Source organism: Orcinus orca, chromosome 4 (genome assembly GCF_937001465.1).
Source record: "Orcinus orca chromosome 4, mOrcOrc1.1, whole genome shotgun sequence".
NCBI classification, from domain to species: domain Eukaryota; kingdom Metazoa; phylum Chordata; class Mammalia; order Artiodactyla; family Delphinidae; genus Orcinus; species Orcinus orca.
In genome coordinates, this window is record NC_064562.1 from 134,261,133 (window position 1) to 134,274,485 (window position 13,353).

The window sequence follows — 13,353 nt, forward strand, 5'->3', positions numbered from 1 at the left end:
GATTACTTATAATACCTAATGCAATGTAAATGGTTGCCAGTGCACAGCAAATTCAAGTTCTGCTGTTTGGAACTTTCTGGAATTTTTCTTCCAAATACTTTGCATTCGCGGTTGGTTGAGTCTGTGGACGTGGAACCCGCAGACACAAAGGGCCAACTGTAATACCCTGATCAAGGCAAAGGGAATTTGCTAAGAGAAGAAATAATCACAGGCTTTCAGATGAAGTCTTCCTTGGAAGGCAACTCAGGGGGCTTTCCCCTCTTCTATACTGCTGAGAGACGGTATCTCATATTTGTAACCAAGGATACCTGTAGCAAACTGTGCTTTCAACACATGACTCTTCAGGCTAGCTGATTTGACCATTAATTTAAAAGTTCTGCCTCTGCATGGCCACTATTTACTACAGCTAGTCTAGAGCCATACAGAACAAGTTTATTCTCGCTTCCAAATGAAGCTCTTTGAATATCTGGAAACAGCAACCATGTCCCCTCACAAACTGTCCAGATAACAGAAACTTGTAGCTTCACTACTGAAGATAAAAGTTTTCAGATGCATCATAATAATGTGAAGCAGAATATTCTGCATAGAAGTAGGCCTCCTAATTTTTATAAGTCATATGTAACACACCATAGCAGCTATACTAGCTCCTTTAGTGGATAACTTGTTTGCTAGGCAAGATGGCGAAATAAATTGGTAATCTTGCAATGAACTTTATGTGCCATCCAAAGAGAAACAAGTGCAGATTCCTAAACTACAAACAGACAAACAAACAACAATGGATCAATTCCAGTCCTATCCAAAAATTACTCTAAAAATTAATACCAGTCCTTCAACAGGAAATAGTTTTCTTATAGTATAAATCCCTAGTAATTAACAGATAATAGGAAATAGGATGAGAATAGGATTCCAAATATTTGGAATAGATAGATATAAAGTAAAATGTCTGTGTATGTATGTGTGTGTGTGTGTATTTAAACCACTACCCAATTATCTAAGTGTCAACATGGCCAGAGGATATTTTCTCAATTGAAACCCTTATAAAAACTAATCTATTTTCAACATAATACAGATGCAAACAAAGTCAAAAGATCAGTCTGATTCTAAACTGATTCTAGTTTCTAATTTTAAATATAAAACACTCAATATGGGATATTAGGTTCAAAGCTTATTTTTTACTGAAAATACTGCACGTCAGCATATTTTAATTATAACATACAATTCTCATTTGTACAGTTCTAGTTTTCATTGGTTCAAGTTTGTGGCATTTTCTAGTTTGATACAAATTGTTATAGAAGAGAGAAGAGTGTCTCTTTTTAAAAAAGTAATAGTTTTCCATTTATTTTAACTTAGCTTCCAAATTTATACTACCTATTCACTAAGGCTGTCAACATCATTTAAAATTCATTACCCTGTCTATTGCGGGTTCACATAAGTACACTTCCTGCCCTCATGCTAAATCTCCCCCATTTGCCATGCTCTATGAGTCACAGTTTATTTCTAAAGTTTTTTGTCTTCTCTGGGTGAAACAAACCATCACCAAGTCTTCTGGCTACAGCTAACCTGAGTTTTTTTTTTTTTTTTTCCCCCCAATCCTCTTTCACTTAGTCTTCTTCTAATAGATCCTCTGGGCTGAGAAACGAGTCAACCAAACTTGGTAGAATTTCAGGTAGAATAGAAATGAAAGGGACAAGGGAAGGATCTCCATGTTATACTAAATACTATGTTTTAATACATGAAAAAAATAAGAAATATACTGATAATGGAGAATTAATTTAATGATAATAGAGGAAAATAAACTGTGTTTATTTCCTGCTTTTTCTATCCTGAACATATCTGAACCAAACCATTCAGAAGAACAAGGGTATATTTGAAGAATTTTTGTGAAGAGGAGCTGTTTTTTAATATATGACACTGATTTCCAGGAAGATAAAAAGGAAGCATTGGGGCGCAGTGGTTGAGAGTCCGCCTGCTGATGCAGGGTATGCGGGTTTGTGCCCCGGTCCGGGAAGATCCCACATGCCGTGGAGCGGCTGGGCCCGTGAGGCATGGCCGCCAAGCCTGCGTGTCTGGAGCCTGTGCTCCGCAATGAGAGAGGCCACAACAGTGAGAGGCCCGCCTACCGCAAAAAAAGGAAAAAAATAAAAAAAGGAAGCAGTGATAAGACATCTGCTTATTAACATTAATCTTCCCAAAACACCATGTGAAAGAATTTTGAAAAAGGAAAACTACAAAGGAGCCCTTGTCCAACAGATATTAAAAAACATTATAAATCGCAACTATTAAAATAGTCTGATATTGCAAGGGAATACAGATTAAATGGAACAGAATGGAGTCCAAAAATAGATTTATACAACTGGCGTTCAATAATGTGATAGCAGTGGTATGAATCAATATTTCAATCCATACCTAAAAATAAATTATTGATGGATTAAAATACCAATTAAAAAAGAAATATAACTTTTAAAAGCATTGACGAGTATTTGCATAATCTTGGAATAAGAAAGTTTTCTAAATAAGACTTAAAACTCAGAAGCTATAAATACTCAGAAGCCATAAAACTCATAATCCATGTCATACTTGAAAACATAAAAATGTAAAACTTCTTTACTCAAAAGATGCAAGTTGATAGATGGGGACAAATATTAGAAACAAAAACAGCAAAGTATTGATATTCATAATATCTATAGAGCTCCTAGAAATCAATAAGAAAACAGCCAAATAGGCCAGCAGAAAAAGGACAAAGAGTACCTACAAGCATTTCTCAGAAGAAAAATGGAAAAAAAAAAACATAAAAAGAATTTCACCCACCATTGCTAAAATGCAATGAAACATCACCTTTCACTTCTCAGACTGAAAAAAAAAAAAAAAAAAGGCTGATAACATAGATGTTTGTGATGGCACGGAGCACTTTCATCACTACTAAGTGAAAATAAGAGCTTTTTCAGAAGGCAGTTGGGCAGGAGCAATCAAAATTTAAAGTGAACTTAATATCTGACCCATAAATTCCATACCTAAGATCTAGTTGCATAAATACTCTTGGCAAAGTTACAAAGTTTTATGTAAAAGGATGTTCACTGAAGTATCAAAATAGTAATGGTCATAAAAAATGAGTAGCTTTATATGAACCTACCTGAAATGCTCTCCAAGTCATAATGTCAAGGCAAAGAAGTAAGTTCCTGAATGACATCTGTGTCATAAAACCATTTACATTTAAATATACTTTTCTCCCAGATGGGTAGCCGAGACCTTGTGTTTTTCTCCAAGCTCCACCCAAAAAGCACATCCTCTTACACACAAACATCAGTGTGGAACGTGGAAGTTCCTGACGATTTACTAGGGTGACTAAGGAGGTGCTCTGTACTTACAGCATTTGAAAGCGCCCCTCCCAACCTAACACTCTGGAGTCTCTTATTACACTCTCTTCTCCATTCCAATGGTCACCATTCCCACCTTCTACCCCCCACCTTCCCAGCTCTGCCACCCAACCACCTCCAGCTCGCACCTTCCCATTTCTAATCTTCCCTATTCCAGCCCATTACAGTGACTTAAAGTATGTCAACGGCATTATGCTGAGGATAAAAACTGAATTTTACTCAGTCTACAAAATATCCTCCAGTTACTAGGATCACCCGCCTTTGAATATAGTAGTAGATGTGGTAATAATGAACAAATAATTTGTACAACAACGTGTACAGTTGTTAATATACTTGGGAAAGCCCAGAGGCTATTCACTGGGAAGGGGCCTAGAAACGTGGTAGGCAGAAGGGAGGGTGGTTGGTGCCGGGGATTCTAACCTAAGCTGCATAACTGACTACCCATGCATTCATGTATGATTTTAGGGATTTGTTTTCATAAGATGTCTACTACAAAGGAAAAAAAAGGAAAACAAAATTAATTAAAAAATAAAGAACATTTCCCTTTGCGGTTTTAAGAAGGCTTACGGTGTGCACTTGATCAGGCGCGTCAAGTAAAGTGAGCTCAACCCCTGGGTTGGGCTGGGCTGGTAAAGAGCAAAGAACAAAGGCAGTATTCTGGAGGTGAGAGCCAGTCTGAGCCTTTAAGTGCAAGGCAAGAGTCAGAGGCTAGAGACCTGGAAGGCAAGGCCCTGTGCCCACAGGAACCGGGGTGAAGAAAGCTCTGAAGAGCAGCAGCAATGCTGTGGTTCAGGGAAACACCAAGGCACAGTCTTTAGTTGACGGCTCTTCAATCATAATCTGGGGAAGCAGAAGCAAGCTGGGAGGCAGGTTCTTCTATTAAAGTTTCTCAGGGGACAAAGGGCCATCACTGATTTGGGAGTAAGTGAGCTACGTGTGAAATATCTAACTCAGAGCCAGGAAAGGGTTCAGAAAATTAGAACTGTGCAGTGTCTTCAAATGAAAGGTTTAAAGAGTTCTTAGCTATCTCGGGCTGATAAACCCAGTGCAGAAGGAACACAACCATGATTTTTCAGTGGATCACTAGATCACTGATATGCTCATAAAGTCAAGAAAGGGAGTGCTCAGAAAGGGAAAAATGCTGCAATACATATGGCAAATAGAGATTTAGAGAAATCGCTCCTTGTATCATAACTACCATTTAACTAAGAACATTAAATCATTTATTTGGGATAATTTTTTCATGCATTTTTATTCATTCGGAAAATGTCTGCCACATTCAAAGCACAATGTGGTCAACAGGTGCCGTGAATTAAAGTACAGCATCTATCTTCAAAGCTTACTGTCTAGTACGAGAAATAAGGTGCTTACATTAGAAACTGTACGATGCCATCCCATCATCCACCGAAGAAAAATAACTGAAACAGGGTAAGCAATTTGCCATTAACTAAATGAGCTTCAGAGGAACATCTGTATCTGTTCCTTTCCTCTGTCAGGTTCAATTCCTACATGCATGCCCCCCTTAGTGCATCTCATCCTTGTGAATGTGCTGCTAGAACACAAAAATAGGCAATTCTGGACGTACAACACCTTAAATGAACCACCCACTACTTCACCTACAACCCACCTGAAGAAGAGAAATCTGATGCAAAGTTGAAGGAAAAAGTGGTTGTGATGGAATTACTGAGCCACTGTCTTTCAATCTACAACTTGGCACCTTTCTTAGAGACTGACAAAGATTTCTTTTATTACGTAAAATTTATGCCATATATTATGGTCTTAGAACCTAATCCCTGATTTCTTTATAGAGAGACCTGTCCTTTTCTTTAAGGTCTAATAAAATCTCACCTGCACAAAGTCTGACCTGCAGTGTCTTTCAAACTGTCTGATCATGACCGAAAAGATAATTTTTATATCAAAATCTAACACATACACACAGACACACACACACGTGTATTATTTCATTAAATGACCCTTACTCTCATACTTTCTATTGTATTTTTTATTCTATTCTATTCTGTTCTGTTCTATTCTATTCTATTCATGACCCAGTTAATTACTTCAAGACCCACAAGGTGGTCATGGCCCAGAATTTGGAAATCACTGGATGAGGTGTTAGTAGAGGACACCCAATGGAATTATTTTAGGAGAGGTTATGACCAGAGTTCCTCATCGGCTTCTAATGTTCATCCCTTGAAGGTCATATAAAGGTCAGGAAAACAGGTCTCTCATTTGAATAGACACAGCTCTTTCCCCCAGGAGCTTGTCTGTGACTTAATCAGGACAAAACCTCTCTGTACTCATTCCCATCATCAAGCAAGTAGTGCCAGCTCCAGGATCCAAGATGGCTCAGCCCATCTAGATACCACACCCGTCACAGGAGTAGAAAGCACTATACACATCTCAGTTTGGCTTTGCTTTAAATCTGACAGGGAGCAAAATGGAGGGTGAAGACTAATTAACTAATTTCTGTTTCCTGCGGTTCTGAAATGTCTGTCCAATTGTGATTTAAAGGATCACAGAATATAGGTGGATCCAGACGAACAATCTTTATTTAACTAGATCCTAAAAATACAACTATGAATCAGGTTAAATGACTCTCAGGAAGGGTTAGGGAAAAGAAAAACTAATTTTGACCAGTTGAGCTTGTATAACTGGCAGGATGACGAAACAAGTAATTAAGTTTAAGAAACAGAAATCACTCCTTCAAAATTTCACGCCCTATTGTCCATCACAATGAAAACATTTCCTTTTCAAGCAAATTTAAATGTTAAAAGAATTGACCCCAAAATAAACCAAAGAAGTATAATAGAAATACGCAAGTTACATAATCAAAAACCCCAAAGAATAATTTATTTAAAATAACAACCTTTGGTCATGCTACATGATGAAGATGGGTGTGACTTTTAGCGGGGTTTTTTCCTGCTTTCCTTGCATATCCTTACTTTTTGGGTTTGGAACTGGCCACTAATGAATAATGAAGGAAGAAAAAGTTGATTTGCTTTTTTCACCATAACTCTTGGAAAATATTTTAAACATTTTCATGTAACCATACCAAATACACGCTAGGATCATAACACAGTGAGAAGCACAACTGTCCACGGCAGAAGGATTGAATGTGCTTTCCATTTTGGAAATTACAGGCATCGTTGTTTCTATCCTTCCCAAGGCATCATTATTACTTTCATATGATTTATGATTAAAGGTATGAGAGATGGTGCAAAGATCCTGTGTCAAATTCCCATATGGCATATAACATAAGTCAAACTGTGAAAAACTCGTAAATGTGGGTAGATCAGTTTCATCAAAGAAAGGAGCAAGAGGGTTCCAGAGACTTAGCAGGAAACTAGCCAGATAATTTTTTATAGGCATGTAATTCCAATGCAGCAGTAATGAATGTGGTCCTGCCTCTGAACATATAATGCCTGAGTTAAACATAAGGGCGGTCAGCAAGAAATCAGGCAGAGATGATTTGGTACACCATCAATCAATCCTGTTTACTCTTTCGTAAATCTGCCTTTTCTTTTCTTTTTAGACTGAAGCTGAAACTGATATCGTAACTTCTTAAATGATTTAAAGAGATAAAATGATGTGTTTGTAAAGTCCCAATAAATACTGAAATAATTATAATTCCAATGGAATATTGCAAATAAAAAGGTAACAAGTTATTTGAAAATGCATTATTTATACGTTGTTTAATAGCATCCTACAATATACCAAAATCAATAAGCAAATATGTATCACATCACAAATTTAAACATACACTTCTAAGACAATGAATATCTTTGCACACATTTTCTGAATTCAATTCAAACATTATTTATTACCTACACAAAGTAGATTAGATAAAACTTTCTTTCTTTCTTTTTTTTTTTTTTTTTGCGGTACGCGGGCCTCTCACTGTTGTGGCCTCTCCCCTTGCGGAGCACAGGCTCCGGACGCCCAGGCCCAGCGGCCATGGCTCACGGGCCCAGCCGCTCTGCGGCATGTGGGATCTTCCCGGACCGGGGCACGAACTCGCGTCCCCTGCATCGGCAGGCGGACTCTCAACCACTGCGCCACCAGAGAAGCCCAAAACTAACTTTCTGATACAAGAACTTGAGTAAAGTGTAGGAAATGCAAACAAAAATCAATAGACGAAACTAAGAGATTGTAACTTGAAGAGAGTCCTGCTAGAAAGGAGGGACGGGAGAAGTTAGAGAGGTCATGCTGAGTTGTTTTTGATATGTCTCATGCAGAAAATAGGAGGATACAAAGCTGGAAAAGGAAGCTGAGGTCATGGTGTAGAGAACTCCGAGTGACAGGGTAAAGCATCATATGTTAATAGGTGCTGGAAATCTACTTATAATATTAGAGTACAAGAGTGATAGAGCTGTGCTTTGGGATGATTTATCTAGTTAGCTGAATAAGTGGGAAGTGATAAGTAACAAGAAGCTGAATGAGATGGGTATTAAAGTGATGAAGATGAGCCATGATCGGGATGTGGAAATGGTAAAGCAATGGATGATTGTGACGGTGATAAGGCAACGTAGAGGGTACAATCTTTAAGAATTAGCTTCTAATTCTAAAAAGGGGCTAATATTACAGAAAGAGACTGGGATATTTAGATGCTTTTGTCCTTAACAGAAACTTCCAAAAGTGAAGTTATCTGGAGCGTGCTAAATTCATTAGGTCAAAAGGTGCCCAGTTATGTATCACACGAGCAGTGGCAAATGTGTGTCTGAGAGCTGGGATTAACAAAATAAATCACTTGGAAATCATCAGTACAGAGTTTGTACCAGAATTCATGGATATAGCGGACATTGAGAACATAGAAGAGGCCTACAGTCAAAGCAGCCGGGATAACCCCCTGGGGGAGGGTTCAGAGAACAAAGAAGCCCTCAGAGAAACTGGCAGAAGACCTAGCAGAGTCACTAAAATGGCGCGATAGATGAAGAGGATTTCCAAAAGGTAACAAGAGCAAGAGTGTCAAACTTTATAGAAAGAAAGAAGAGAAGACTTTGCAGTTACTGCAACGCTGGAAAACACAGGATGACACTCTGCTTGTGAGGAGAACAGTGTCAGTAGAGAATACAGATAGGAAACAAGGCCACAGGGGTTACGGCCTGAGTGAGTGGTTAGAAAACAGAAGCAAGATCTTCTCCAATTATTTCATATGTACAGCATGACTCGGATATCCAGAAACTTCTTTGAAGGTAAACAATTGGTAATTATATCAGGAAATCAGCAAAAATACGTATGTTTATAACAATATTAATAAGCTTTTACCTTCTTGTGATTCTTGTAAACATTTCTGTGGGCAAATCCCTTTCCACAAAGCTTGCATTTGTAAGGTTTGTCTTCACTGTGTATTACTTTGTGAGCACCCACTTGATCGAGCCTCTTGAAAGATTTATTACAAATCTCACAATTATAGGGTCGTTTTTCTGTGAAAAATGAGTGGAGACAATCTCATATCTATATAAAGGTAAAGGATAAAAAGGAAAACAGCCTTACCTTGTATTACTTCTTATGGATAAGTCAACTAAAACATGATCCAAACAACTGAAACCATCTATTACCCAATCCATCTGTTAGATATGTGAGCCTATTCACAAAAGAAACATCAGTTTGTTCTTTTATTGATCTATTTGCAAGCTAAATGTATAAAGTAGCTTAGATATAAAGATGAAGTTTCAATTCAAGGAAGAAATCCTACTTCTAGATGAAAAATCTGCTGATCGGTATGAGTTCAAGTCAGGGTCACAACTCCGAATGCAAAGGGTGAGTGGCCTGACAGTGATGAAGGTAAAGGACAGACCTGCCTCCTGCTGGGCCAACAGACCCCACACAGGCCGAGCTTCCAATTCTCAGCAGAAACTACACATTTAGGTTGCTGGGTAAAATTCACATTTATACAATATTCATGTAATGATGACAACTTTTTCAAGCAAAGCATATCTGAAGGCCACCAGATCTTCTATTTTCGATCCACCATTTTTGATCTTCCATTTTCATTTGCCAAAATATCTATATCTGTCTCCAAATGAAGTAGCTATTCAAAAACATTCTGACTTAAATGGTCTCAAAGTACAGACATTCTAAACTCTAGAAAAGAGACTTCATAAAGCAAAAGTTATTTTCAGAGCTGAATTTTACTAAGTCTGTGTAACTGACCTGTTACTCAAACTTGCTTAAAATGAAACTATAGCTTTAAAAACTTACATTCTCAAAATGTATTTATAAATTTCTCACTAACATTTATTAGTTCCTTAGTTAGAATGTGAAAACACCTAGAAATGTCGGAACTATAATTGCTGAATCGCTCCTAAATATCAGACACTCTGCTAGTGTGGTACATAGATGACTTTGTTTAACCTGAACAGCAATTTTGAAAGGTAGGATATCTTTTCACAGATGAAGAATATAGAAACAGAGGCTCAAGGAGGATTAGGTAACAAATTAAATGGTGAGTTTGAAGATCTTCAATTTCATTTAGTCCAACCACATATGCTTCAGAAACAAACTAAGGTCGAGAAGCTAAGTAACTTGTTCAAAATCACATGGCCGGTCAATGGCCAACCTGGAACTAATAACCAGGTCTCCTGATTACCACTCTCAGAGCTCCTGAAAATGACGAGGTGAATCTTTTGTAGAGATTTCAATACGAATGGAAAAATATGTATTTCACCTGAGTGCGTGATCATATGACGTTTTAGCTGATTAGCTGAAATGAATTTCTTCATACATTCTTGACAATCAAATACCTCATGAATCTGCAAAACGTTAAATTGACAGTTAAGTCAACTATCAAAGCCAAAAACTGTACAGAGCTCAAGTAAAAGTATAAACATGTGGACAGTTGCTACTGCAATATCCAAACTATATATTATAATTCAGCCCTAATTTGTTCACACTATCCTACATAAATTGAAAATGCAATGAACATGTTACCTAGTAGAAACATATTATTAAAAAAATGTAAGACTGCACGTTATTTAAATATGTAAAACAGCTGATCTATTTTTAAAGTGCATAATAAATTTACACTCTCTGTAAAAAATTATACCTAGTATATATTAAGTCTCTGTTATGCACAAATTTAGACTTGGAAATACGTAACTTGCCAGTAAAAATATCCCCTTTATAGTAGTCAACACTCCTTTAAACTTAAATATATGTAGTACAGAACAACACATTAATTAATGTTAGAGACAAGGAGATACATGATTCTGAAAAGCATTTAGCTCACTGCAAAACTCTCACAGGATAGGACGACCACAATAAAAAGCTTTATTAGTTTTATTTTTAAAAAATTATAATAAGGGGGAGGAGCATAACTTTAGCAAACAACCGGCTAAATAAATATTACAGTTTAATATTAAATTTAGTTCTTTCCCTCCCAGAGACTTAATCAGAGAAATTGAATAGGCGGTATGAAAAGCAGAAGCTTAGTTTATTACCAGTAACAATGTACAAAGTTCTAAGAGGAATGTGTTGCAGGAAGCCTTATATTAGAAATGTTGATCACCCCAATGAATAAGAGCATCATACCATTTTGCTGAAGATTCAAAAATGGTTTGGGTGAGGTCCTGTTTTTGTTTCAACGTCATTAAAGGTAGTGCTCACAAAACTAAACCCCAGACAAGCAAAGGTCCTTCTGCAGGAAGCCAAGATACTGTGGTGATCCTTGCAGGATATCTAGCGCCACTACAGAGTGAAAGCCAAGGCAGAAGACCCTGAACTGGTACAGCAATGAGTAAAGAGTGGAGGACTGGTAAACGGCTCCCCTGACCTAAGTGACCGCAGAGGAACTCAAGGCAGGAATGGTGAAAAGACGTCACCAGGAAGGAAAACGGAAGCTGGGGCAAGGCTCACAGATCCCTGGTCTGTAGTCTGTGCCTTAAGCCTATGTCCAGCCACATGACAGGTCTGAGGAAGGCAAGTACCACATAGTACAGCAGGAAAACTTTCAGCCTAAGAAATTTTAAAGGCAACATCTTCAATCATCAAAGACCCTCACAGCAATTATATGAGGTGTAATGTTTATTTAAAGATAATAAGAACAGATTTATATTCTTAAACTCTGTTTCTGTAACATATATCTTTTATAATAAGCTACTCTAAAAAATGATGATGTGCCTTCTGAGACATACATAAATGAAAACATATTTATTTTCATTTTTAATGTTAAATTTTAATTAGTATATACAAATTTTAAATTATCCATATGAAAGTGGCAGCTGTTAAATAAATTACTGCAAAATATATTTGTTCACTTAACTCTCATGGCTTCTGAAACATGAAACATTTTTATTTATTTATTTATTTTTTTTGCGGTACGCGGGCCTCTCACTGTTGTGGCCTCTCCCGTTGTGGAGCACAGGCTCCGGACGCGCAGGCTCAGCGGCCATGGCTCACGGGCCCAGCTGCTCCGCGGCATGTGGGATCTTCCCCGACCGGGGCACGAAGCCGTGTCCCCTGCATCGGCAGGCGGATTCTCAACCACTGCGCCACCAGGGAAGCCCCATGAAACATTTTTAAAGGTTGAATTGAATTGATATTATCAAAATTATAAAAAAGAATATTTACTGCACATGAAAGCATTTTTGTATTGACTATCTTATAGTGGAAAATTCAATCCAAAGCTATTCTCAAAACTCCTAAAAAAGTTTTAATAGAACAATCAGATTTAAAGTGAAAATGACACTAATTAATGCCTAATGCTAAGTAAAGCACCTTTTGTAAAATGTCCAGCTTATTAAATTGACATGGATGGTAATAACTTATCATTTGCAGTCCCAAATTAAATAATTTTCAGGAGGATCATAATATATCTTATTGTAATACAGGGCAGTACACAGTAATGTAAGACACTGTTCTAGACTATAATATAAATTTGACCTATTCATACAGCACCATCTACTGGCAAGGTGCAATACTACAACCAAACTCTATTAGACATTAGACATACCCATCTATAAGAACAGTCAAAAATGGAGTCAGTAAAAGCTGCCTGTGGCTTCAGAAAGGCTGAGTCAGAGGAGTTATGCTGTAATGAAGAGCTGCACTGAGCTACTAAGTTATTAACATTTGCAGAAACAGAATGGCTGTATTCCACCACCACCAGGTAGGATTTACATCTACCAAGATATTCCCTGGGGGAAAAGTTCTTATGTTATGAAGAAAATAAATGGAAAAGAGAACACTTTTCAGAAATATGCCCCACTACCAACTTTGTTGAAATAGTCTATTTGGGAAAATCTGAAATTTGGTAAGATATCTTAAATTTCAACTTCTTAAGATCAGGGAAGGAAATCAAAGAATTATAAAAGTATGAGGATTTTTTTTTTAATGTTTATTCAACTGGATTTAATCTTTTTGTCTCAGACTAGGTTCTGCTTCAGAAACCTTAAGGGTGATGAGAAGGGAGGAAGAGAGACGTAAAAGCAGCAGCATCTGGAATGGAGTTCTGTGCAAAACTTCCCTTAAAAGGTAGCTTCAGTGCTTGCTTCAGCAGCACGTGCACTAAATTTGGGATGATACAGAGAAGATTAGCATGGCCCCTGAACAGGAATTATATGCAAATTCTTGAAGTACTCCATATTTTTAAACAATCTGATAAAATAACCACATGGAAACTGAAAAGAAATAAAAAGTAGTTTCATGGCACTTAAGAGAAGTAATTAAAAGACACTGATCAGTTCAAAAGTCACACTTCATAAATGAGAGAACACAGGCCCAGTGTTACATGGGGGGTTAGGGACAGAAGAAGGTGACATCCACTGTCTTCACTCCTGTCCAGTGCTGTTGCATTATTTCTCCCTAAGGATCATAATCATTCAACATGCAGGATATAACCTCAGACATCTTAACAATTCAACTGTCTTATATGTTACAGGTTAAATCCACAGCACATGCTTGGAGCTACAGCATTGAATATCATATGAGTTTTAAGGCCTGTCAAGTTATTTTGGAATACAGACACACACACAGAGAC

The 13,353-nt window shown here is 37.4% G+C and overlaps 1 protein-coding gene and 1 non-coding gene across 3 annotated transcripts in view; one reads left to right on the top strand and one right to left on the bottom strand.

Moving 5' to 3' along the window:
* The window catches only part of PRDM5 (PR/SET domain 5), a 206,545-nt gene that overhangs the window by 91,616 nt on the left and 101,576 nt on the right, over nt 1-13,353 (bottom strand). For both annotated transcript variants that reach the window (XM_004265091.3, XM_004265090.4), the window contains 2 exons: nt 10,045-10,129; nt 8,643-8,800 (listed from right to left, as the gene is read on the bottom strand). In XM_004265091.3, the coding sequence (XP_004265139.1) occupies nt 8,643-8,800; nt 10,045-10,129 (243 nt within the window). The remainder of the gene's footprint in view (nt 1-8,642; nt 8,801-10,044; nt 10,130-13,353) is intronic.
* Nucleotides 12,858-12,964, top strand: LOC117199592 (U6 spliceosomal RNA). Its single transcript, XR_004480867.1, has one exon. It is a non-coding gene; the product is annotated as a U6 spliceosomal RNA (small nuclear RNA).